The sequence below is a fragment of the Phyllostomus hastatus genome, unplaced genomic scaffold (genome assembly GCF_019186645.2).
Source record: "Phyllostomus hastatus isolate PE091 unplaced genomic scaffold, TTU_PhHast_1.1 phas_scaffold_12, whole genome shotgun sequence".
Lineage (NCBI taxonomy): Eukaryota > Metazoa > Chordata > Mammalia > Chiroptera > Phyllostomidae > Phyllostomus > Phyllostomus hastatus.
In genome coordinates this window covers 1,442,095-1,469,522 of record NW_025334007.1, presented here as the reverse complement: position 1 = coordinate 1,469,522, position 27,428 = coordinate 1,442,095, and the positions used below count along the sequence as shown (strand labels likewise).

Sequence of the window (27,428 nt, the reverse complement as noted above, 5' to 3'; positions counted from 1 at the left end):
CGTTCATCTTAATTTTCTAAATGCTATTAATTATAACTTGAAAGTATGAAGCTATGTTAGAAATCCAGGTGAAAACAAACAAAAAAAGGCTACCAAACTTCAGTCTAATTGTCAAATCACCCCCAATTACTCCCCACATGAACTTATTTGCAGGTTACATGGATAATTAAATCCTTAAATTTATTTTTGTATTCCAACTATGTAACACTTATTGGTCAGTTGGCTTAAACCAAGTAAGTGATATAGAGAAAATGTACAATCATTTGAATAAGGATAAAAGATCAAGATATAACTCCACAGTTGAATTCCACACAAATTTATAGTATAGGATATTACTGGGCTATTCAATAGATTAGATGTGGGCATAGTATCACATGGAATTTACAGAGAAGAAATGCAACTATCATCATTTTTTAATGTGAACTATATGCTAATATTTGTGCTGTTTTCTATGTCTGTGTATATGTATTTATGGGTATGTATACTCTCATTTGTATTCTTTTAGAAATATTTTATTTCTTTATAGATATGGCCACACAGATATACTATTTTACACAAGTGATTGAGTGAGATCTCATGCATGTACCTCTCCTGTTTTTCAGTGAGCACGGCATGTGTGCGTGTGTGATATCACATACATACACATCTAAGGGGTTTTATACTATACCCTCAGATGGCACATCATTCAGATTCCATTGAACATTGCTTTTACTAAACAGTAATCCCTGTTATTCATTCACTTTAATGGCTGCATAATATTTAATAGTTTGGGTGTACTAAAGAGCATGTAGCCACTGCCCTGGGAGTAGACATTCACTTTGTTTCTGGGGTTGTGACATTTGTTTTGTCTCTTTTGATTTGCCCCTTTATTCAATGCTGGGATGGACATCATGCATTGCCCATCCTCAGATACTGATGCTTCCATTGTCATAAGAGCTATTCCCAGGGGTGTGTCCACTAGACCAAAGGGAATATTTATTTTTCATATTAAAGATTTAGCATTTAAATATATTTTAATAAACATAATATGTTTAGCATATATATTTAGCATTTAATATATTTTTAAAGATTTTATTTATTCATTTTTAGAAAGAGGGGAAGGGAGGGAGAAAGGAAAGGAGAGAAACATCAATGTGTGGTTGCCCCTCGCGCACCCCCCATGAGGAACCTGGCCCTCAATCCAGGCATGTGCCGTGACTGGGAATCGAACCAACAACTCTTTGGCTCACAGGCTGGCACTCAGTCCACTGAGCCACACCAGCAAGAGCTAGATTTTATTTTTTAATCATAAAAATGATTTAGCGTTTAATATTTTAGCCATAACTGTATAAGGGTAGGCTATTCCCTTACCACTAATAGGTGGTTCTGCTTTTACATTTTGCCTGTATGATGGGTAAAAAGATACTACATTGTTAATTTAATGTATTTCCATGATGTCTAGTACATTTTGGAGTATGTTTTGTATGATTGATCATTATAATTTCATCTGTGAATTGTCTGTTAATACGCTTTGCTCATTACCTATAGGGTAGTTTACTTTTCCTTCTTAATTTTAAGAGCTCTTTGCAACCAACAGCTAACATTTGCTGAGTACTTAGCACATGCAACATATGGCTATAATCAATATTAGTTCACTAGTTCAACAAAATAGAATCTTTGCATTTGTATTCAAAAGTGAGATGGTCTTACACAATAAATATTTCATTTGGTGTTTATTGACTGCTGGTGGTAAGGTTATTCTGACATCACAAAAGGAATGACACTAAAGTTGTATCTTTTTATATGATCTCAAATAGCTTAAAACATAGGAATTATTTATTCTTTAAGGATTAGGTTAAATTCATACCTGAAGAATCCTGGTATATTTTTCAATGGTACGTCTCTAACAACTGACCAATGTTTTCTAAAGTAGTGAGTCTGCTTTAATTTTCTGCTATTCTGTTATCAGTTTTAGTAATTTGCATTGCAGTAGGAAATTATGCAGGCCCAGGATTTTTCAAAATAAATTTTATAGAATTGCCCGTACTATTTTCTTAGTTTCGTCTGTATCTGTGGTTACACAGCCTGTCTCATTATTAGCCTTCTGTGGTTTCCATTCTCCTCATGTTTCTTTTGTTATAATTAAAAGAGATTTATCTATTTTGTTATCCATTCAAAGAGCCAGCTTTTGTTGTATGCATTCAACCTATTTTTTTTTACTTTTTAAAATTTTGAATACACTGTTCATTATTGTTTTTTAACAACCTCTTAAGATATAGACTTAATTCTTTTATTTCTATCTTTAAGAAAATCAAAGCTATAAAGTTCTCTTGGAATACAGTGTTCAGTCTACCCACATCCTTATCACAATAAAAGTATGAAATAGTTCCCATTTTATGGCATTTTACAAGAAGGCAACAGAATCTCACAGATACACAAAGCTTCTACAAGATGTAAAAGCAGGTAGAGACAGGCCTGAGGGACAATCCCTTAATTAAATCTAGAGAACTCTTCATGAAGTATTTTAACCTCTCTCTAAATTAACAGCTATTGTACACCACCATGCAGACAAGCAATATTATTTGTTTTGGTTATCTCTTGTCTCTTGCTGTACATCTTTTCTTCCAACTAACAAGGACTATGAGAAAAATAATAACTAATTATCGCTAAGACTCAAGAAGGGGGTTATTTTATCATGCCTGAAAGGAACTGTTCATGGCCTCTGTATTACTACTGAATGCTTCTTATGGACAGTCCAGCCCATTTCAACTGTAAATTCTCATAAGCTTACTTAGTGTTATAATGCTATATTTCTTACCATAGAGCTATGAGTAATATAGGTTTTTTTTTTTTTTTAATTATCACTAGCTACTCTGCCCTGGCTGGTATGACTCAGTGGTTTGAGCGCCAGCCTGTGAACCAAAGGGTCACCAGTTCGATTCCCAGTCAGGGCACGTGCCTGGGTTGCGGGCCAGGTCCCCAGTAGGGGGCGCATGAGAGGCAACCACACTTGGATGTTTCTCTCCCTCTCTTTCTCCCTCCCTTCTCCTCTGTTTAAAAGTAAATAAATAAAATCTTTAAAAATATTATCACTAGCCACTCTGAAATAATCATCACCATGATGCACACAGTGGCTTCTCTTTCTTACATATTGTTTCTAAAACATGCTCTGAAATTACATATTTCAAGGTTTCTCATTCTGATTTCTAAGTAACTATGAAAAGAGAAAACAAGTGAATAATTACGTCTGTCTAGTAAGCAAAACAAAAGACATTTCTCTGATATATATGTTAACAAACGGGTGCAGTGTGAGAGAGAGCCTGGGTGTGTGTATGTCTCGTGACAAGCACTAGAGCAGGAACCTCAATCCTGAGATCATTAAGGACAAGCCAAGTTGTTTTCCTGTTTTGCAGAACAAAAGCCTCTGACAACAAATGAATAGGTGTGAAAATAGATATTGTATGCGAAAATCAAATAGCCGCATTTTATTTTTGTAGAAACAAGTTTACCTACGCATGAAGATTGCTTTTAGGCGCTCCTGCAAACAGGCCTGAGACTTCACCCAGGAAGGAATGTTAGATTCTGGCTCTGAGTTTTGTATGATTATCTGTGGGAGAGGCTTTCTTCGTAATTTTTGAGGATAGAACATTCTCCCCATTTGCTTTGACATAATGGAAATGTATTGCGGCTCCAGCAGAATATTTCAAAGTCAACAGAGGGAATTGTCCCTTGAGTCAGGAGGAGCAGGATGCAAAAATGCACCTAGGTAACCTAATGAACTGCTTCTTGGAATAGTCTATTTTTGTCGATTTCAGAGGGGTGAGGACACAAATGGAACAGAGTTCTGTTTCCACACTAGTATTTAGACTAAAATATCTGATTTTGCACAAAAATGTGTCTTTGGTAAGTTATGATTAATATATAAGTATTTCAGAGAGCACTGTTCCTTCCTGGTGCTCCGCCTCCTAAATGGGCTTGCTAACGACGACTCAACTGTGAAGAGCGATTCATTCTCTTCCATTGCTTATTCTAGAGAACAATGTTTGCTTTATCCCAGGTTTTGTTTTGTATTGTTTTGCAGAGAACTAATTTGATTTTTATTGAGATACAATGAACATATACTTCCAGTCTCTGGAGAAGACAACTGTAAGTATACATTATGTAGGCTTTGGCAAATGTTCCTGCTGACGTAACAAGCGTTCCAGTCTAGACAGAGCCTTTCTAACACGCAAGAAAACCTTCTAGTTCCCCATGGGAGAGCTATACTTATCGTTCCAGCTTTTTTCCTTGTTTAATTTATTTTTACTTTTTATTTTTAAATTGTAGTTCACATTCAATAAAAACGCACTCAGATACAGAGAACAGGGTGACTGTTGCCAGGGGGGAGAAGGGTTGGGGGGCTGGGTGAAAAATGTAAAGGTACTGAGAAGTATAATTTGGTAGTTACAAAATAGTCATGGGGATGTAGATTACAGCTTAGGGAATACGGTCAATAATACTGGAGTAACTATGTATGGTGTCCGGTGGGTACTAGAAATACCAGGGGGAGAGGGGCACTGTGTGAAAGCACATGATTTTGTAACCACTGTGCTGTACACCCCAGGTATTGTTTTTACCCCCAGTTCCTTCAGGCCGTAGATGCAGTCTAGCATTGTCAATAGTATTTTCTACAAGCTAAATTTAGATATCTCATTCTGGTTATAATAAAAGAATTTATACATATTATTTTTATATATTTAAGAATCCAGAATACTTAAGAAAACCATAAGATTTAAAGCACAACTGGACTGTGATGGTTTAGTGAAAGGAGATCACTAACCTGGACAAGTTATATTATTTTTAATTAGCTTTATAGAGGGAAAAGAAGAATGAGTTCATTGACCATAGACAGTACACACTAACTTTAGAATGACGCTCTGGCTCCTGCGGCTCAGTGGATTGAGTACCAGCCTGCGAACCAAAGAGTTGTTGGTTCGATTCCCAGTCAGAGCACATGCCTGGGCTGCAAGCTGTGTCCCCAGTAGGGGGCCTGTGAGAGGCAACCACACATTGATGTTTCTCTCCCTCTCTTTCTCCCTCCCTTTTCCTCTCTCTAAAAACAAATAAATAAAATATTTTTAAAAAGTGAGGAATATTTGACAAAAATAATTTCAGCAACCAGTCAAATAATGAAAATGGAAGTTCTTAAGGCAGAACAGAGCTAAAGAAGGGAGAAGGAAAAAGATCAAAGCAAGGAAGTGATATTCTTCTGATGTCTCCGACAAAGTTTAGGAGGAATAAAGCTCTGGCAAATTGTTTCATGCTTTTTAAATTTTGGGTGGTGGCAGGGAACTGGATAAACTGTTCTAGTTTTGCCTTGTAGAGAATTTAAGCATTTGTAGTTGTTTTTTTTTATTGGGGCAACATTGGTTAATAAAATTATATAGGTTTCAGCTGTACAATTCTATAGCCCATCATCTCTATATTGTATGGTGTGTTCACCACCCCAAGCCAAGTCTCCTTCCATCACCATTTATCCCCCCTCCCCCATTTCTACTTCCCCCACCCCCTTTCTGTCTGGTAATCATCTTATATTTGCCTGTGCCTATGAGGTATTTTTTTGTTTTGTTTTTTACTTAATCCCTTTACCTTTTTCACCAAGCCCCAGCCATTGTCAGGTGTCTGCCAATATCTCCCTGTGGCTATGCCACTTGTGAAGCTAATTGGATCATGGTCTGATGTTCTCTGAAGCTGTCTACTGGGTGTATTGTTCTGGAGCCTCTTGGGAAGGACACGGGTGCAGGTAAATATCAGACATTGCCTGTGGCTGGCCCTGGACAACCTGTTTGGAGCTACAAAGTGACCCACAGTTTGTGGCTGTCTCTGCTGGGCCTGGGTGTGTGTGGGAAGGACTAAGCCTCTTGCCAAGGCCAAATTTTACCAGCACCAGGCCCAGGGGCAGATCAGCAAAGGTCCCAAGACACCCCAAGATCTGCCTCCACTTGCTTCCGCCTGTCAGGCTCAGTCACTGAAAGAGCTTGTGGCGCTACCTCAGTTGCATGAGGTAGCTTCTCAGGGAGTCACCAGGTAGCGGTGAGTGGTGTTCACCAGATTGATACAGGTTCAAACTCAGGGCCAGTGCTGGGTCTGAGGCCATGCAGCAAATGTCCCAGGGTTCACCAAGTCTAGCTGCCACTGAATGGGTACTCATACACCTTTGTGGTGGGGTGAGGTCTCAGGGAGTCATCAGGGTGAGGCCAGCAGAGTTTATCGGGCCCAAAAAGACCAAAATTTGGCCGTGTGAAGGAAAGGGCTCTGCACCAATTGGCGTGTGAGGAGAAAATGGTCCCTGTCCTAGAGTCACACAACTCATTCTGTTCCAGATTCTGCCCGGACCTCAGCAGGGTAGAGCCACCAGGTGCTGAGAGGGTGGCACAGCCAGGAGCCCAGAAAGTCTGGCTAGCAGATCTCCCATGAGGGGGTGGTGCCATTCAGGATCACGGGAAAGAGGGAGGAATGGTCCCCCCGCCCTTAAGCCACACATCTCAATCACTGACACCCCTGAGTCTGCCCAGACCTCCACAGCCAGGCCCAGACAGCTGATTCTTCAGCAGGGGGCAAGCTCCACAGGGTAGGGCTATAGGGAGTCCAGAGGATGGGGCTATTGCTTCCCCCCAGGCTGATGCCACACAGAGGGCACTGCATCATCCAAGGAAGATGGCGTCTGTGGGGTGGGAGCGGGACTCAGCACAGAGATCCTGGTGGCTGTCCCTTCAGCTCTCTTCCCAGAGCCACAAACTGCAGTCTTTCCTCATATGATTCTAGTCCTCTCTGTCCTCCCTCTGCTGGAGCCCACTGAGAGTGGCTACAAATGTGATTTTGCGTGTTGTCCCTTTAAGAGGGTGTCTGGGTCTCTAGAAGACTCCTGTCCCTCCCTGGTGGACAGAATCCCTGCTGACTTTCACAGCCAGATGTTATGTGGGCTCCTTTTCCCAGCTCTGATGCTCTGGGCTGGGGATCTTGGCTTGGGGTTGAAACCCCATGCTTCTCAGGGGGACCCTCCTGCAGCTGAGTTATCCCTCCAGTATCTCGGCCGCCACCCGTGGGAGCAAGGCCAGGCCTTTTCACGTCTCCGCCCTTCCTACCAGTCTCAATGAAGCTTCTTCTGTAAACCCGTGGCTCTAAGACTTCTGTTCAGCTAGCCTTCAGTTCGGTTATTTGGGTTGATTGGGTTGTGTTTTAGTTGTAATTCTAGTTTGGTCCTGGGTGGAGGTGAGTGTAACTCTACATACGCTACAGCCATCTTGGATGTTGTAGAAAGTTATATCTCATTCAATGGGGAAGCATCATCTTTCCAATACTTGGTATTTACCACCTCTTGCTTTTTAGACAACCACTGAGGAGGACATTCCGCAGCTACAGGCACTCATGAAAACACATCCTGTATCATTCAGCCAAGTAACGTTAGGTTAAGACTAGAAGGTCCCTCACATTTGTTTCAAAGGATGTGATTCTTCAGGATCACTTCAGATTTCAAGATTTATCCTGCAAAGGAGTCACTTTTGTTCCTTAATATATCCTTTTGTTCCTGCAGAATATAATCTGAGCATTTTTTTAAGCAAAATGTGGAAGGCATAGGGATAATAACAAGCCAGAGTTTTACCCATCAGACTTGGTGACTATAATGAAATGAAAAATGCTGCAAATTAAATCTCATAAAATAAGTTCACCTAGAATGCCAAGATTATGAAAGGAAGCATCCTTAAAAGTTTGGGTAGATTTCCTTAAGTGGAATCTTAAGCAATAATTAACAGGGAAAGACCATGTATTGGAATTTACTATATAAAGATCCCTCCTGGTACTTATACAGCCCATGCACAGACTTCTACCCTCTATTTATTTGGTACTTCCATACCCACACACTCTTCTCTCATAAATGATTTATACCTGAGAATTTCCTTGCAACATTCTAGACAAATAGGATTTTCTGTTAAATGTTAAGTACTTTTTATAAAACATCTGCCATCCTGTAGTCAAGCTAAAGTGACTTCTCTGTATTGAAGAGAAACTCCTCGCGTATTTATATACTCTTCCCAAATATAATGCATTGAAAAGATCAGCACTGCAGGAAAAGCAAAGTAGTTTCACTGCCCTGCAGCATGTGCTTTTATAACTGTGTTTAAGATTTATATAAAATTTTAAGGCTTCTGGGCATAAGTCATACCTATTTTTCCCACTGAGAGATGCATGTGTTGAATCTTTCATTATTAAATGATGAATAGTTCAATATATACAACTAAAGTGGAGGCCGCCCTGGCTATTGTGGACGGGCTCTTCACTGGCAGGTTCCTTTCATTCCCTCTCAGATGTCCATAGTTCACAGATGACTCTTTATTTTATGCAAATGCAGACATTTACATTAGGGGATATCTGTAAAAAGCACATTTTGACCTAGAATACATAAAAAAGACTTACTTCTGGGTACTTATTATGAAGCTAGTAACCGTACCTTCAATGATTAAGCATGACTATTTAGTCATTCAATAAATATTTAGACCATCCCCCATACGGCACATGTTACGTGATAAGGACAGAGAAGAAAAAAGGGACAGTTTCGTGTAATTGCTCACACTAGTAGAATCAGTTAAAAGTTCTCTATCATTTGAATGTGTTGATGACCATAATCATATATCACAAGGTAATTATTGCTCATGGAACTGTGTTTTTACTCGCGTATACACTGCCTCTTAGACAGTAAAGATTTGAAGCAATTCATTTAAAAAATCCATCATGTTATGAAGGTAGAAACAGTGAAGGGGTGAAAGAAAATTAAAGCAAATATATCAACATAGAAGTTTTAATGCAAGTACTCTTATTCAACATAAAATGTAGAACTAAACTTTTGGCAAAGTAACTCTTATAGCAAAACAAGCAAAATTTCTTAGGTGGAATATTATGTACCAGAGGGCATCACTTGAGAAAATGTATACTGCCCTCGGTAATAATGTTACAATGTAGAATAATATAAAAGATGTATGTACTGGAGGGGGGAAACAATTCACTCTATGAAATCATTTTAAGTGAGAACCAGTTTCATTTTAGGAGTAATAACTTCACATCATGTGCGATGTGAATGGAAAGATGACAAGATATGCTTGTGTATATGTTTATATTCCATAGAAGAATATTTTGAAATAAGTGCAACCATTTCTATTAGTACATTATACAAGTAACAGGGTAGAACCAAAGCCACGGCATCATTGGACAAATATCCCGCAGTTAGTGAGTGATGGTTAAAAGGATGTACTTCTTTTGCATCCTTGGAATTAAGATGTATGAGGTGCAGACATTACAGGCCTATTTTGTGGCCTGCAAATTTAGAATAAGAAATAATACTTATCTAACATAAATTAACTGAAAAATTTGGAACTTACATTCAAACGCTGGATTTTATGAGTCATAAATAGGAGTGGGTTATATTCAGTCAAACATATTAAGCGACGACATACTCTAAAATATATTATTACCTAGCTATTTCAGTTTCTGAATATTTAAAGGACACATAAAATACTAGTTTTAAAGAACACTGTAGAATCCTCTTCATCTGAGACTATATGTCGGGAAGAGTGAACACTATATCATTTTTCAGATCAGTGACATTTGACAACCATTCAATATAATTCAGTGACAATTTTCAGTGATGAGATTAAGTAAATATTTATATGTAGCTGACATTTGAATTTTCACCCTAGGCTTTTTCAATACTCACTTTGGCTTTGTACGTTAATAATGTATAACAATGACCTCATTTGCTTGGTGAGATCTCACGTTATACATTGAAATTACTTGCTCAAAAAAGTCGCCACTTTGTCATAGACAATTGATGAGAGTGTTGTAGTGAACATAACTAAGAGATCTACGACTGTCTCACCTCACAATAAATCATGGCAAATCAGTAAAGTCCTGGTATGTGCCCACAATGGATGTCAACACTACATTTTTTCTTTTTTATGATATGATCTTTATTCTATATATATTTATAATTGATATATATAATTGATACATATTTATATATTTGTATGTTCATATTATATATATTCCCATTCCCATTTAATTCCCTTATACTCCCATCCCCCCAGCAATCACTACACAGTTGTCCACATCCACAAGTCCTTTTTCCCACACTACATTTTTGGTAAGAATCTTTCTTTTTAAAAAAAGATTTTATTTATTTTATTTTTAGAGAGGGAAGGGAGGGAGATAGAGAGAGAGAGAGAGAAACATCAATGTGCGGTTGCTGGGGGTTATGGCCTGCAACCCAGGCATGTATCCTGGCTGGGAATCGAACCTGCGACACTTTGGTTCACAGCCCGCGCTCAATCCACTGAGCTACGCTAGCCAGGGCAAGAATCTTTAAAGTAATGGTAGAATGCGTTCCGTGACTTCAAAAAGGGAATGAGTTCAGGCGATGGAGACACAATAGAGTGTGAAATATGTACACCAGAAACTTATATAATGTTATTATTAACCAATCTCACTCCAATAAATTTAGTTTTAAAAAGGTGTTGAGACTCATAAAGTATAAACGTGGAAATCTTGGGATGCAAAAAGAGGAAACAAACTGGGATCAACCAATGAATAGAAGGTGGCGATATAAGGCATATGGAGGGCAGCTTAACACACCACAGACAGATCAACCCCCGCTACCAGATTTCTAATGGCTAAGTTCCTTTACTAGTGAAAAACCTCAGTCATTATCTAACTATACGTAAAATGATTAGAAATGAGCCTGGCTGCCGTAGCTCAGTGGATTGAGCGCGGGCTGGGAACCAAAGTGTCCCAGGTTCGATTCCCAGCCAGGGTACATTCCTGGGCTGCAGGCCATAACCCCCAGCAACTGCACATTGATGTTTCTCTCTCGCTGTTTCTCTCTCTCTCTCTCTCTCTCTCTCTCTCTCTTTCCCCCTCCCTTCCCTCCGTAAAAATAAATAAATAAAATATTTAAAAAATGATTAGAAATGCAAATCTCTGATAGAGGAAGCTCATCGACTGGAACTTGGTTATATCGAAAGGGGAAAATCTTTCAATGAACAAGTTTAAATGACCCAGTAAAGATCTCTTTTCATTTGAGAGAAGACGGGGTTAAAGGCTGGTAGAAGCGCATTCAGAATGCCTGGTGCAGGGGACTACTCACAGACAAGAGTGGGGAAGGATAAGGAGAGAAAGAATGGCAGTATGAGTGATGTTTCCATATTCTCTGCAATTTGCTCTACAAACTTCAACCAGTCACAAATAAATGGAAGCTGTGGATACTGTTGGGGCCCAGGGCAGGCCACCTTAAGATATCCCACAATGGTGTTGACTATTTTGAATCATTCAAGTTCCTTAAGAAACTGCCCATGCGCGAATAAAAACCCTGACCTCTCTGTCCCCCTAAAAGCAGGAGATAAATCTCCCATGTGAAAGATGCCCTCCCAGCTTCTGAGTGCCCAGCAGCCACCTGATAACAGTAGATGAAAGATTCCAGAGTGGGAAGCTTGTATCAACAAGGCTTGTAACTCACTACTCAAGCTCAGACTTTGTTTAGATTCCTCACTAATGAACACTCAAACCTGGCTTCGATTCCTTTATAATGAGCGCTGATTTTGCTCTGTCCTGCCAACTTCTTGCATATTTATTGGTTTCTGTTTTGTGTTGTTTCGTTTTTGTCTAAAAAGCATAAAAAGGTGGAAGGGGCCTGGTTCAATCATCTCTTTGAGCCTCATTTTAGGATTGGAGCAGCATATTATGATTCTTCCCTGCACATGTACTAATTTTTTTTTTATGTCCTGTCTTCTGTCCATGTTATTATTTTATTATTAGTCCAGCCATAAGAACTAAAGAAGCATGTTTTAGGGGAGGGGTGGGGAGCATTCTCCCCCTCCCCAACAATACAATTTATCCTGACCTAGTGTGTGGAGAAGTATAACCACTCGGTAGAGTCATCTAAGCCCTGTGTCACCGAATTTTGTACTTTTTTTTGTTTGTTTTCTTTTGGAAACCATGGCCAACTTTACCACAAATGAGCTTTGCTCTCAGCAAATATTGTAATAAAGGTATCGCTGCACTTAAAAGTACTTTCTCCTCGATAAGCTGTTTTCAAAACTAAATTATTGATAGCAGGGATAAGTTCATGCTAAAACAGCCACCACGGAGAATGCAAATCAGAACAGAAACGTGGTGTCAGCTCTACAGAGCTAAGCCATCAGCGGCCTTTGAGTGAGGACCACAAATCAGAAGTCAGGACAGAGCCAAAAAGGAAGCTGAGACCCAGGGTCAAACTAGGTTGCTAGTGGAGAGCCAGGGAATGGGTTCCAGAGGTGTAGGCCAAGGTAGAGGAGACCCATGGAAGGAAGAAGTGAAAATGAACTTGATCTAAGAAGATTTTCAGACTACCACAAAGTGTACTCTCAAAAGGAAGCTCTAAGACCCTTTAACAGCAGGGAGTGGTCATTTTAAAAATTTGGCTTGTGGGTAGATTTATAGACTTGGGAGGCTCCTTGTGATTTTCTATTAGCAATGATGCATTGTTTGAAAGTTTGAATGGGCTCAGAAGCCCTTGTGGAAGGTTTGTTTTGTTATGTTTTATGAATTCTTAAATTGTCTTGGTTGCTGATGAAGGTACTCTGCATTCTGTTGTGTTAATTCTTGTAACTTGTTGAAAATAGAATATAATCCAATTGAACTGATTTTTTTATAATCAACATATAGTTCAGTGTAGATTACATTTTTGGTTTCTATATCTCTTGTACTTAGGTTTAATATTTTCTTTCTGTGTTTAAATTGTGCATATTTGCCTTTCTCTTATTTTTTTGATTAAATTTATGAGATTAGTCTATTTTATTATTTCATTACAAATAACTAGCCCTTAAATGTATCTAGTGGTTCTTCATTCTAACTCATTTATTTCTTCATTTATCTTTTAATTCCTACTTTCCTTAAAGCCGTTTTTCTTTTTGCAGCATGTATGGTTGAAAGCTGGAATTAATTTATCCTTTTTAAAAGTGAAGATAAAAGCAAAGACAAATTGAACCTCTAGGGCAAACCTGGGCCATTTCTCGTGGGTTTTCTCATGGAATGGTTTTTCCTACAAATGTGGCTCTGTGCTCTTGATTTCTTATACAATATTCTAAATGAATCAAATTGAATTTCCAAAAGTGTTATTACTTTCTAGGATTATATTATTTTTTATCAAAGAGTATGCACTTTAAAACTTCTTGTTGTGCTTTTAATGACATTTTTGTGGCATCCTAATATATTACCTATTTTTTATTTGTACATACAACAGGAACATCTTTTTAACTATTTATTTGCTCCTACACCTTTAATAAATTTGTGTAGCAGGACAGAAATGAGAAATTACTCTCTTAGTCTGTCTTCCTTTTGTGGCTCCGGTGTCCCCCAGGAACACGGGAAGGAATGTCATGGAAGCTGGTAGCAAAATTAGCCAGGAACACCTCCCCTCCCTGTCAACAAATGGAAGTGCTGGTGTGGTCTCAAAACTGAATGACTTCCTGGTACACCCAGCAATGATGGGCTGCAGCCAGCACTGGGGCTCTCGGTATAGATATTTCCGAGTCCCCATTGGACCAGAAAATAAATACAGATACCTAGAGTGCTAGTTATTCTCTGTTTGCTCCCCGTCCCTGATTCTTCACCCCTTCTTTGTATGAGATCACCCACTAGTATGAGAAGACTCCATCCCCTGGGATCTCTTACCCTCTAGCTTCTGGTTGCATTCAAGCAATGCCTAGCAGTGGCAGAACACTAGATGAATGGATACAGTCTTCTCCCAACTCCCCCAGCAGGCCATGGTTTGGGAGCAACTGCATTTTTTAGGTATCTGTGCTCACAGTTGCTGGCCAGTGGTCCCTCTCGCAAGGTTAGCGCTTTCGTTAGTTTAAGACAGCAGCTCCCTTTCCTTTTGTCTCTCTAGGTTTAGCAGTAGTACAGGCTATTAATTCATGCTAGCCTCTGGGGGCTTCACCATTCGCTGTTAGTTCTTTGAATCCTGCCCACATTTTTGCATAGATTCCTTTCATTACAATCTCTTCAACTTTGTCTTTGCGTGAGCCATCTACTTCATACCAGGACTGTTAATGATCCACTTGGCTTCAGGAGATGACTTGGGCTTGGATGGTGACTGTATCAGCAGATACTTCAAATGGATTAGAGATGAAAGGTTTCCCCCCGCCCCCCTAACTGAAAGGCACCACTTGGGTCTACTGATTTATGGCCATTCCCTAGGGATAGGGAATAAATAGCATTTCCACTAATGACAAAGTTAGACTTTTCTGAACGCCTGTTTTGAGCGCTCACATTTGGATTTGGTTCATTTAACCTGAATTATAAACTCTTGCTTTTCTTGGTGAACCACCTTTATGGGGGAGAAGGTTTATACATAATGCACACTCATTTTATAGAATCATCTATGCTTTGGAGTGTCAATAAGTAGAAAATTGCTCCTAAATTTACGGTTTATTTCTGCTATTTGCATTCTCAATTTTCTGCTGCTAAATCTGTTGTTGTCTGACAATAGTAAATTAAAAGCTCTGAATAAAAATGCATTTCTATCCATTTTTCCTGGTGGTTTTCGTAGTATTTCCATTATGCAGTCAAGTTGTATTACATTTTAGTTATTGATTAGCACTTTCTTGGATACAAACAGTATGCTTTGTAAACACATGAGTTTTTCTTATACATATTTCTGGCTCCTATTTTTAAAGGAATTAATTTTATTTATCCATTTAATTTATAATGTCTTTAACTTTTCGTTATTGTCCTTTCATTCAGAACTACATTCAAACCCTAACCACGGCTCCTGAGGATTTTGCCCTTCTCAGCCCCACCCTGCTACCTCTCTGATCTTCCTCCCTACTATCCTTTTTTGACACTCAGTCCTACCCCTCTACTGAGTCTTCCTTCCAAGGGTTTTTGTCTTCTCAAGTTCTTTTTATCCCTCTGCCTGGACCATTTTTCTATAGAGAACCCCATGGCCGATTCCCTCAGCTCCTTCTAGTCTCTACCCATGCGACAACTTACCCAAGAGGTATTCCCACACTTCCTATCGTGTTCTTTCTTCATTCTCTTAGATAACGCTATATGCATTATATACATTTAACGCCCCCTGGTATGTGACTGTAAGGTCCAGGATATAAAGGTTTGTGTTTATTCTGACCGCTGATGGCGGTGTTTCTAGAATATAAGCTGACACATAGCATCTGCACAGCCAATAATGTGCTGAATGTAAATATACTAACATTATTCTGCTTCATGTATGGTACTAAAAAGCTCCAATCGATGCCTTCTACAGTTCACTCAAGTTTGAGAATTTGTGATAACTTAAAAGGAAGTTTGAAATAGTCCTATCTACTATTTAATGAATATGCTGATTTATTCATATGCTGCCCCAGGCTCATTTATCTGATATAGAACACCCACTCATCTTTAGGAAAAAAACAAGCCCCGCTCTTAAAACAATCTCTTTGATTTAATTGCATGTTTATTCTTTATGGTAATAATCAGAGGCTAGTAAGCATGTTCCTTTGGATATTTTCCATTTCTTTTGTACTTTCTTTTATTATAAAATAATGGAGAAGAATAAAAATGATACATGTACCTTTGAACATTTGTAGTCTATATCTTTTGGCCTGGGGCTACTTCAGGTAAAGGTTATGTCGCTCTCAGTTTTGGCTGCCAATCAAAAGTGTTTTACTTGAGGTTCTAACCTTTAACATAGAGAACTCAGTTGTATGTCTTTCCCTATTAAGTCCCTGGCTCAAATGGCAGCACTGTGGAAATCGCTTTTGAAGGGCCCCTTCTCAAATTGAAAGCCTCATTTGGGGGAGGTCTTTGTCTGCTAAAACAACGGAAGGCTCTCAAGGTTTCCTATTTGCAGTAGGAAATGTGACCTTCTGAGAAAAGATCCATCAATTACATTCATCACATCCTAATTTTATATACTCAATCATCACATTTCATTAAACAATTTCATGTGAAAATAGAGAGTTTACGGTCAGATTGATAAATCAGCCCATGTTTGACATTTAGGTTCCTCTTTTTTAAACTGCTTTTTTAAAAATAAAGTATGACGTATGGAAAAGTGTACTTGAGTGTAGAGCTTGATGAATTTGTCAAAGCTAATAACCCATTTAACAACCACCAGGTCGAAATATGGAATATTTCCAACAGCCCAGGAGACTCATTTGTGTGTTTTACCACTTGACTCCTTCCCAAATGTAACCACCCTTCTGACTTTTAAACCTATAGAACCCTTTTGCCTGTATTGAAATTTAATTAAAAGAAATCGAAGTGGGCATAGTTTTGAGTCTCACTTCTTTTGTTCAAATCTCTTTCGGGAGATTGATCTTTCTTGTATATTGTGTATAGCTATCATTTGTTCATTTTCATTGCTTTCTAATATCCTATCCTGTGAATATACCATAGTCATTTGCAGTTCACTCAAGTTCAATGTGTTGTTATTCTCATAGACAGATAGATTCCAAATGAATCTGCTATGAATATTCTCATAGACAGATAGATAGACAGACAGACTTGACAAACATAGAAATGTTTTTTTTCTAGTTACAGTATATGCCCGAGAATGAAACTGTTGGGTTATAAGAATTATGCACTTTCACATTTAGTATGTAATGCCAGCATATTTTCAATGGTTGTCTGAGTTATGGTCCCACCAGTTAGTTGTGGGAGTTCAAGCCATCCCATGTCTTCACTTACTAGTCTTTCTCATTTCAGCCATTTCTGAGAGTTGGTGTTGGTATCTCATTGCAGTTTTAATTGAAATGTCCTCAATTGCTACTGAGGTTGAACACATTTTTATATTCTCGAACTTTTGACTATCTTCTTTTGTGAAGTTCCTGTTTAAGGTTTTTTTGTGTTTTTTTGCCAATTTCTTTCTATGGGATTTTTTCTCATCCTGTAAAACCTAAAATTAAAAAATATATATATAGGGGGAAATCATCGGAGAGAGCCGAAATACTCAGCGTTGTGAAGATGTTATTTTTTTCCTAAATAGATCTACAGATTTAACTCAATGTTGATCATATTCCAAACAGCATTTATGTGGCAATTTTATTTTTTAAGATTTTATTTATTTACTTGAGATCAGGAGTGTCAAACTCATTTTCACCAGGGGCCACATCAGCCTCGCAGTTGCCTTCAAAGGGCCGAATGTAATTTGAGGACTGTGTACATGTAACTGCTCCTTAACTAGAGGCAAGGAGCTCAGCACTGCCACCAGGTAGAAACAACGTGCCGGGCTGGATAAAACAAGGGGGAGAGCCGGATTCAGCCCACGGGCCTGGTGTTTGCCACCTGTGCTTTATTTAGATAGAGGGGAAGGGAAGGAGAAAGAGAGGGACAGAGACATCAATGTGTGTGAGACTGGGTCGGTTGCTTCTCACATGCCTCCAACTGGGAGTAGGACTAAGTGTTTTGGGGGTGGTTTTAAAGGGAGCGGGACTTCATGGCAGAAATCTGTCACTTATTCTAAACCTGCATGACCTTTAAATAAATAACCCCTTTCTTTTTTCACCAAACTCTTGCATCCGGAGTCACGCTTCTTGGCAGCGGGCCATCGGACCCCACGGCTGTTCCAGAACAGCACAGGTGGGATTCTGTAACAGGAGAGCTGCCACCACAGAAGGGAGGAATCTCAAGCTCTGACGACACAAAACCTCCTTTAATCTCCATGCTTATTTAGGCATGATTGTTCAGTTCCCATTCATACCGCACATACACTTGCATCTAGACTAAATCAACCATAGGCATAAAAAACAAATTTTCAGTTCTTACCACGAGTTGAAAATAATGATTTTTCTGTGTAACGTTCATCCTTGGATGTGGCATTTAATAAGTGTTGGCTGAACTCAAACAAAGTGTAGCATCATAATGTTTGAAAATGATCATTCAGCCTAGTAAAAGCCACTTGCTGCACAGAACACCGCTAAAAGGAGCTGAGTTCACCGTAGAATACATTCTGTCCACCATATATAACTCCAGTGAGTAAAATCAGAAAAGGACATAGAGTTGCCTATGAGGTCTGAGTCACACATCACCCTGCCCTCTGTGCCTGCAAGCATGCGTTTCCTGAATTACATTAGCCACAAGCAGAAAAGCACGTGAATGAGAACAATGCTCTGATGTGCAAGAAAACTTGAGATGCTTTCTCTGCATTGGGGGTAACAGCCCTCACTCAAGGGTTCAGCCTGCTGTCTCACGGTATCCAGACTCTGTCCAGGTCTCCACTTACATTATTTTTCTGCAAGACCTGCAGGGCCTTGTTGACATTATTCAGGGCATGAACTCTCGTGGATCCTTTTTCTTTTGGCTGCAAACAAAATGAAACAATATTTACTGCCCGGATGAGAGACCACAACCTACTAGAAATGGAACGGTTTATGCAGTTCACTTTTGATTGGAACATTTTGAATGAACACAGGCTATGAGACATTCATATACTGAATTTAAGTGGTTTGGGCTCATTGTACTGGTCATAGGGCCTTTTGGCCCAAATCGACCACTCCTCAAGAAAAATGATAGTATTTTTTTTTTTTATTCACAAAAGCTGTTTTGGTTACAATCTGTCTTCCATTCTATGGCCCATTGGGGAATTTCTGTACAGCCACCAACAGAAACATCAGCGTGCGTAAGGACATTTGCTAGTAAAAGAAGTGAATGAGTTGTTAATTGCTACACTTTTTAAGGAAGTTTAAAAGAGATTTGGGCCTAGCAAAAGTATATAATGTGATATAATGTTAAAGAAAACCATTTCTGTGACTCTAACCTTAATTCTCTTAGTCACTGCAGCTCAAACCTCAACCACCTTTGGTTTTCTCACCCTTACTTTCAATCCCAAAAGTCCTATCTTGTCCCATATTTTTAAACTAACATTTGCATTGCTTATCACAACATATGGATTAACTCATTTATTCAGCTGTAGAGTTTTAGAAATTCTATGCTTATGATGCCTGCTGTATTTATGCCTAAAAGGAGATCTACCGTCTTAATAAATTTTTAAGGGCACAATAGAGTTTTGTGGTGAATAACTCTAGAACTTACTCATCTTGTGTAACTGCAACTTTATACCTGTTACACAGCAACTCTGCATTTTCCACATCTCATGTTAAGTGTTCTTGTCACAATGAAAAAGAAAATAAACTTCAAAGTTCATTATGCATAAAAGCCTTTATAAAATTGTTTCAAATGCAAAGAGCAAATATTGAAAGTGAGTATCTATTAATTGACATAAATTGTGTCACTGGAAATGTTCGACCTCTCGTTCTCCGTATGCTAGACTATGTCAGAATGAAAACAATATGGTGAGATTGTTTGATTCATAAATAGGTCCTGGGTTGCTAGTGAATTCAGTAATTGGCAAATTAGTGAATTCTACCAGACCTCATACAATTATTCTGAGCTTGCAGTCTGAAATCCTCCTAAGGCTAATGTGAACTTTCTTATAAATACGTCACGTACCAGCTTCTGCTCCGTCAGGCCTTCGAGAAGGTCTAGGAGGCGTCTCCCATCCTGCAGGTCAGTGAAGAGGTTCTCTATGTGCTGCTTCCCAAACTGAAATGTGAAATATAACCAATTAAGCAAAACACGCTTCCAGTGATCCGTTTCCGAGATTATGCCTCTGAAGATTTAAAGCTATGTTTAAGGATATTTCATATCTCTAACTCTTGATCTGCCAAGGGTGAGAGATGAAAAGGGAACCTCCAAGTAAACAAACAAAAAACAATAGACCCTCATCATGTCAAGTCTATTTACAAATTTTTCATAACACGAGTTGGAGATCTGTAGCTTAATTAATCTAATGAACTCAATTTTAATGCTGATTCTATGAAGGAGAGAAAAAAATGGTAAATATCAGGCAGAGCCCTGACGGGTGTGGCTCAGTGAGTTGGGTGTCCTCCCATAAACTGAGGGGTCGCGGGTTCAATTCCCAGTCAGGGCACATGCTTGGGGCATGGGTTGCTTACTGAGTCCCAAGGCTGGGGCGTGCAGGAAGCAGCTGATCGATGCATTTCCCACACATTGATGTTTCTCTCCCTCTCTTCCTCCCTCCCTTCCCGTCTCTCCAAGAATAAATAAATAAAATCTTTATTAAAAACAAGAAAAATATAAATACATCAGGCTGTTGGGCATTGGGGGAGAAGGAACTACACAAAGAAACAAAGACTGCATACAATGCCCTTTGTAGGTGCATAAAAATGAACCATTCTACGTACTTGGAAATATAACCATGGAGGGTTTACCATCCTTCACCCATAAATTAAGCTTTCTCTGTATACACATTCACATGCTGACTGAGAATGACCCATTATCACATTGGAACGGCTCAAATTTTAGAAAGATCTGATTTAAATTGGGTTGAAATAGGCCGGTGAACATTTTTTATCTATTTTGTTTTTCAGTTCTTGGGAATTATATGAGGAAACAAAATAGACATTAAAGACACCTAACATTTTTGGAGTAACTACTGGTGACAAACACTCCACTAAAAGAGTGGATCTTATCATCTTTGTGACATTTTAAAAAAGATTTTACATATTTATTTTTAGAGAGGAGAAGGGAGGGAGAAGGAGAGGACAAGAAATATCAATGTGTGGTTGTCTCTCACATGCCCCCTACTGGGGACCTGGCCCACAACCCAGGCATGTGCCCTGACTGGGAATTGAACTAGCGACCCTTTGGTTTATAGGCTGGTGCTCAATCCACTGAGCCACACCAGCCAGAGCATCTTTGTGACATCTTTGTGACATTTTTGGCATTAATGGACTCATCTTGCAAATAAGACAATGAGGTTAAACATGGGGCCCTTTGTCACTAAACCAAAAGGTGCTAAAACCAAGGTTTTGGCCCAGATCTGTCTAACTCCTGGGGGCCTTGTTCTTTCTACTTTATCTTGCTGCTGCTTTCGCCTTTTCTCCTTCCGTTTGATAATCTTTCTAACATTTTACTTCTTCTGCTGTGCTCCCAAATATTTTCTTTTTCTGGTTTACAGCCTACAATTCCTTCATATGAAATTATCCACAACTCTTTCATCATGCAAGTTCTCTAGAAAGCCGTAATTTATCAGTGACAGATATTTATCGAGCACCAATAAACCTGAGCTAGGTGCTGGAGCACACGCCGGTAAATCAGGCAGACATGACCCAAGGCCTTATGGAAATTCAAGCCAGCAGGGAAAACAAATAATCCTAAAGGTAATTGAACACAGAAGCAGTACAAGGGAACCGAGAGCACATGACTGTGGGAACTCTCATAGTGTGGGGACCAGGAAATGCATTCCACAAATGTCAGATGATGGGTCTAACATTAGCCTTTGGGTGATCGGGTTCTTCTTATCCACTCCTTTGATCGCATATAGGTATTGGATTTTACACAGGTCAAGAAAATCAAGCGAAGCCCTGGTTTCCAGGTAAAAGATATTCCTGAAGCTTCCAAGATTAAAGATCTAGGATTCAGGCTGTCGCTATAGCCAGGCAACCATGACAGTGACAAGTTGGGTCAACGTGTGGGTGTTGGGAACCTCATGGGAACACGGACCCCTGCAAAAGTTCACCAGCCCCTCTATGTCCAGTTTTGAGAATCGAGCTATATATGTGTTTTGACAAAGATAACTCTAAGTTATTCTGTTGGATTGCTACTCAAGTAGTTCTGCTGAAAACCCCATGGCAAAAAGGAAACAACAGAAAACACCAGCATGCTCGAGTTTTTTCTTAAAACCATTTTTACTCTCCATAATGGGCAAGTAAATCTGAAAACAACAGTGTCATTTTCATGAGACTTTAATGGAAGATTTTTACTAATAAGTAAAGAAAAAGAATGTATGCTTTTATAATGATTCTGTCAAGAACCTCAGATATAACCTGGAGTAACTTGGCATTTGGAGAGAAATATTACAGTTTTACTTTCAAAGTGGTGAAGTCCTGCAATGCCTCAAAAATGCTGTTTGTTTGTTTTTTTTATTTTTTTTCCCCCCAGGGGCAAAATTGTACAGATGCATTTGATCAGTGCGTGGCTTCTAAACTTATCAAGGGAAGGAATATTGCACATTGAAATGTGTCAAGTTTTGAAGAAAATAAAATATAGGTAGCTGACAGAGATATGTGTTCTTATTAAAAATATAAGTCTACATAGATAGATGGATGGATAATAAGATCTGTCAAACCAGAAAGGATGTCGGTGGCAAAATGTTCATTCAAGAAGAAAATCAGAGACAAGGAAGGAGATAAATCTTGGGGTACAAAATAAAGCGCGACCCTCTGGCATCCAAGACGTGAGGACTAGAGAGCTTATGCTTTGGGGCAAGGGGTCTAGACAAAGATCAGCAAGGCAAGCAGGATCTTGCTTTCATCCAAACTTATACACTCAGACAAGGGTATTTTCTCATTCTTGCTTTTAAGCTGGAATTAAACAAAATGGAGACGGAATGAAGGACCGCCGGCCAATCAGAGGCCTCTAGGAACATAGACTTGGGCCACCTAACAGGCAGTGAGGTCACAGAGAAAAAGACACTTCGTGGTATCACAGGTAACTTCCAAAACTCACAGAACCAATGTTATATTAAAGTATCACAACGGAAATCCAATTTCTGCTTGTTATGTCCACCTCAGTCTCTACTAGAGTGCTTTCTCAGAATGTTCCACCCAAGAATCCTTCCATCAGATGAGATTGAATGAATTTACCCTGGACTCCAGCAGTATAAATTATACAGGGACTACAGGTCCCAAAATTCTATGAAAGCATTATGTTTTTGTTTTTTTTTTAATTACCAGTTGGTCGTGCCTTTTAAAAAAAATTTTTTTAAAGATTTTATTTATTTATTTTTAGAGAGGGAAGGGAGGGAGAAAGAGAGAGAAAGAAACATCAATGTGCGGTTGCTGGGGGCCGTGGCCTGCAACCCAGGCATGTGCCCTGACTAGGAATCGAACCTGCAACACTGTGGTTCGCAGCCCGCGCTCAATCCACTGAGCTGCACCAGCCAGGGCTTTGAAAGCATGATGTTTTATGTTAAGAATTCCTGGAGATTTTGCCTTCTTCTCTTAATGCACGTTTGTTTTGATTTAAATGTAATTTCAGGCACTTTTTGGAATAAAATTTCACCTCCTGTGATCTAATTGAAATCAAAGCGATGCTCCATGAAAATTTACCCTGTAACTTCATGGACCTTCTGGTGCTCAGTCTTATCCTTCCTATAGAATGAGCATCCCAGGGAAAGCAAACATCTCCTTTCTCTTGGCTGGCTTTCATTTCTTGTCCTAGACTCAACTCCTCATTCCATGTACTGTTGTAGTTACGATCAGGCAAAAGGAGCACACATTTCACAAGCAACAATAGCTGACTTTCAAGTCTCCTGTCCGTTAGCTGCACGGTTTCAGGCAAGTGACTTAGCCTTTCCCAGGCACAGTTTCTGCTTAGGTAAAAATGGAAACTGAAATAATACCACTTCAGAGTGCTCCTGTGAGGTTTAAATGAAACAGTATATAGCTTTGTTGCACAGACTTGGCAAATAGCAGGCTTTCAAAGAAAATAGGGTGGTTTTTATGTTTTATTCTTCTATTATTTCTGGCCGCCTTTTGCTTTGGCCAAAATCTAGCTGTAACAACAATTATGGTGCATTATTGAATCTGCTCGAAAGCGCGGGACTCACATTTGTCTTCTATTTTCTCCTAGTTGGGTACCCCTGTAAGTGGGGAAGTCAGACAGTTATCGCTGCATATTCCGTTACTAATACTGAAAATGTGGATGGCAAGGGACACTCAGAAGCTTCAAGTACTTTGTCCTTCTTCTTCTTTTGATTATTTTAAATGAAATCCTCTTTTGTTTGCGTCCCTTTTCATCATCTCCATCTACCATGCTTTTTGTTGCAAGTGACATTTTTGTGTCATGGAAACGGTCGTATTTCCTTAAAATTCCCTATCTCGAACCGCCTTCTTTTCAAGAGGAAGAAAATTATTTTGTAGAACATACAAAACATTAAACCCTCTTTGGGCCATATAACCCTCTGGCACTCTTTCTTCAATCCTTTTCAGAGCAAATATTGTCATTAGAAACTGAACTTGGGATCATAATCAGCAGGTTCCTGCATCCACTTCCATATTGTTTTCTTCTTTGCTAACCCAAATAACAAGATGAAAGGACCATAAAATAAGACAATAATCCTCCCTGACCATTGTCAGTATGATATAAAGAAATACAGAATTTCTTTATATCTTTATCCACACAATGTTCAAAAAAGACTCAGTTTGGTAAGTGGCACAAACAAAGGGAAAAAAATGAGAAAGGGACAGAAATGCATTTGTGAAAATATTTAAATAGCTTCTCACACTACAGAGTCATGTCAGTCTTTTCACCTGAATATGTAGAGATCAATACGATGTTCCAACAGAAGGTAAAGAACACGGGAATAACTTAGCATAACCTTCTATTTCCAGAAAGGTCAGGCTCTGGCCATCACTGTTGCTCAGAAAGTCAAGATATTCCTCCGCGATTACAAATCTTTAGGTATTAGAAACACCAAAAAAGGAGTATAAAGTTGACTCAAAACTTATTGGTGAATCCTGCTGACCAGCTCCCCTAAAAATAATGCAACCCACTTTAATATACAGAAGTAGTTTTTATGGATGACTTTTTAAAGTATGGGTTGTAAAAAGTACCCTACAAGGGAATATTATGTAGGCATAAGATACATACAGAAAAGTACACATCTTAAGTGTTCAAAGCATGGTAGATATAGAAGACAAAAAGGAAAGAAGACAAAAGAGACGGAAGAATTAACTTAAAATAATCAGAAGAATAAAAAGGAAAAAAGAAAAACTGAACATGTTTGTACTACCCACACCCGACAGAGAAACTCAATGTGAGGAGCATCCTAGGAGCTTTCTCATACCCCCTTCTGTGCACTCTCCTTCAAAGATGACTACTACACTGACTTATCATCTGCTTTGTCTTGAAAGGAGTCTCTAACACATGGGAGAATACTGCTGGTTTAGTGTTTCACTTTAAGAAACTGATGACTGAAAGGCATCAGGTTTGAGGAGAGAGAATTGGCGGGGGGTGGGGGGCTGCATTGATGCAATACATTTTACAAAACCGGGGAAATGGTATAATGCATAAATAAGAATATTTTCTCTGTACCCAGAAGGAACTGACTCAAATCCCAGGTCGGTTATTTCAGCTGTGTGATGTTGCGCAAGTCGCGTAACCTCTCTGTGCCTTATCTTTTTCATTTACAAAATGAAGGTTTTCTATTACCTAACTTGTGGTGATGCTGAGATTTAAATACACTTAGAATAGCACTTTCTTTAAGATGCACCCAATCGGTGTTAGCCATCATGAATTTATTCCAAATTTTTAACTCAAATAATCCATATTTTCCCCAGTTCTCCTTGTAAATTTTGCCCCAGAATAACAGAGGTGAGGCAGGAGACAGCATAGGAAGAACTCTGAGACTGCAATACTGTCACTGGCCAGCATTTAGCACCCTGGTTGCCAGGAAACGCCTTTTACCAATTAGGTAGAATAAATAGTAAACCAAGGCAGGAAGGAGGAAGGAGACAGGTCTCACATGCTAACTCAGCAGTCCTGAGCCTGGTCTGATAATATTGCCAGGTGTTCCAACATCACAAGAAACACTATGTTAGCAAGAAAGAAGGAAAGTGCCCCAATTGTAGTTAACTTCCTCCTGTCATGTATTTGTTTTACACAGGATGACCAAGGGGAGTGTGGAGCAAGATAAGGATTTGGGGCTGAAAGACCCCCACACATCCCTAAGTTTGGGTAGTCACATTCCCCCAGGAAAGCTGACACCACATTTACCCATTAATCAATATGTGACTTTTTCCCCTCCTATCCCACCAACTATATAAGTCCTGAGAACAAAGGACTCGCTCTCTCTCTCAGGGGCTCTTGGCTCTCGGACCACAGGGCCTCTGGCCACCTGGCCTCAGGCTGCCCAGGGGCTTGCCACCCTGGTCTCCAGCCTCTCTTGCTTTTCTTGCCCTGCTTTGCCCTGAAACTTTGCCTTTCACCCCCTACTCTACCCAGTCCTGTTCTCTTCCATGGAAGCGGGCCACTAATAAACTCATTACATACTACCAGATTTGCTGATATGTAATTCTTTGCATGTGTCAGCAAGAAGAACCAGGTCTCTCCTGTCAACAGAGGGATTAAAATCAAAGTAATAGCATGGGCATTACACTGATTAATAAATACAAGGTGTCCCGCTTGTTACCAGGCATAAAAAATGCTCCATAAACTCTAGTTACATTCTCTCCTTCCTCCTTCTTGTTCAACGCCATCACCTTGAGGTAGAGAGAGCTCTCTCCTTTGAGGGTCCCAGGGTCCTAGCAGGACTTGGGTAACTTGAGGAGAGTTTAATAAGGGACGATAGACAAAGGTAAAGGCTGCTGCATAAAGAAATCACCACAAGCGATAAGAGAGAAATGCTGCTCTCTCTCCTAGACTCACAGGAATGAGGAGAAAGAGAGTGATTACTGGTCCCTGAACAAAGGAAGAGCTGAGCGCATCCTCAGACAGGAACTTTGGTACTGGGGGACGAACACAGTGGATTAATGCTCTCCTCTTTCTCCCCTCCCTTCTCCAAATCTCTTGTAAATACTCCCATTAGCCAAATCCAACTGGAAGCCAGAGGGCAAGAATTCTTCTGCTAGCATCCACAGAGATCAGCCTCTCAGGGAGGAGAAAGGCAGGGAGTGGACCCAGAGGGATAAACCAAAAACATTCAACACCCTGAGCAGGGAAATAAACTCTCTGTGACCCAAGGGATCAATGTCACATGGCTGCCCACGCCGGGAAATAAAGGAAGGCCCACGAGTTCCTTCCCGAGCCTCCTCAGTTACTGCTGTCTCAGGGATAATGTCATTTCAAAGAGCCAAATGGATCATCAGGACATTTTCTCTTCCATAATAGGATATCAAAGTCCTAAAATGCTTCACGGGCTTTAACAGATGAAAATTAACATATATTATTCTTCACTCCTTCGCATTGAATACTTTTAGAGACTTTTGTGTACCAGGAACAGAGCTCAAATCTGCCCTCCAAAGATAATCAAGAGAAATCCAAGTTATCCCTCGGAGCTAAGAAGTACTCAAGAGCTAAGGAAGGTAACATAAAAGTTTTACAACCTCGCCGGATTAAAATGTTATTTGCCGCTCACTCTTTCTGAAACACAGTCACTGGGATCTAATGGGTATGTGACACTATTAAGGACACGAGAAAAGATTCAACCAGATTGCACATTAGAAATTTCAACGGGAGCCACAACAATAGTTAATGGAATTCAAGTCATTATCTGCAAATGGGCTATTATAAACCCCAAAGTAAAGTGTGCTTAACCAAAAGCCAGCACGGTTTCCTGTCTGTTCAGGTCTATCTCTACC

The 27,428-nt window shown here is 39.5% G+C and overlaps 1 protein-coding gene across 2 annotated transcripts in view; it reads right to left on the bottom strand.

Annotated features, from left to right (window-relative positions):
- The window catches only part of DMD (dystrophin), a 1,939,942-nt gene that overhangs the window by 1,556,264 nt on the left and 356,250 nt on the right, over positions 1-27,428 (bottom strand). For both annotated transcript variants that reach the window (XM_045855895.1, XM_045855896.1), the window contains exons 3-4: positions 19,495-19,587; positions 18,269-18,346 (exon numbers count right to left, since the gene is read on the bottom strand). In XM_045855895.1, the coding sequence (XP_045711851.1) occupies positions 18,269-18,346; positions 19,495-19,587 (171 nt within the window). The remainder of the gene's footprint in view (positions 1-18,268; positions 18,347-19,494; positions 19,588-27,428) is intronic.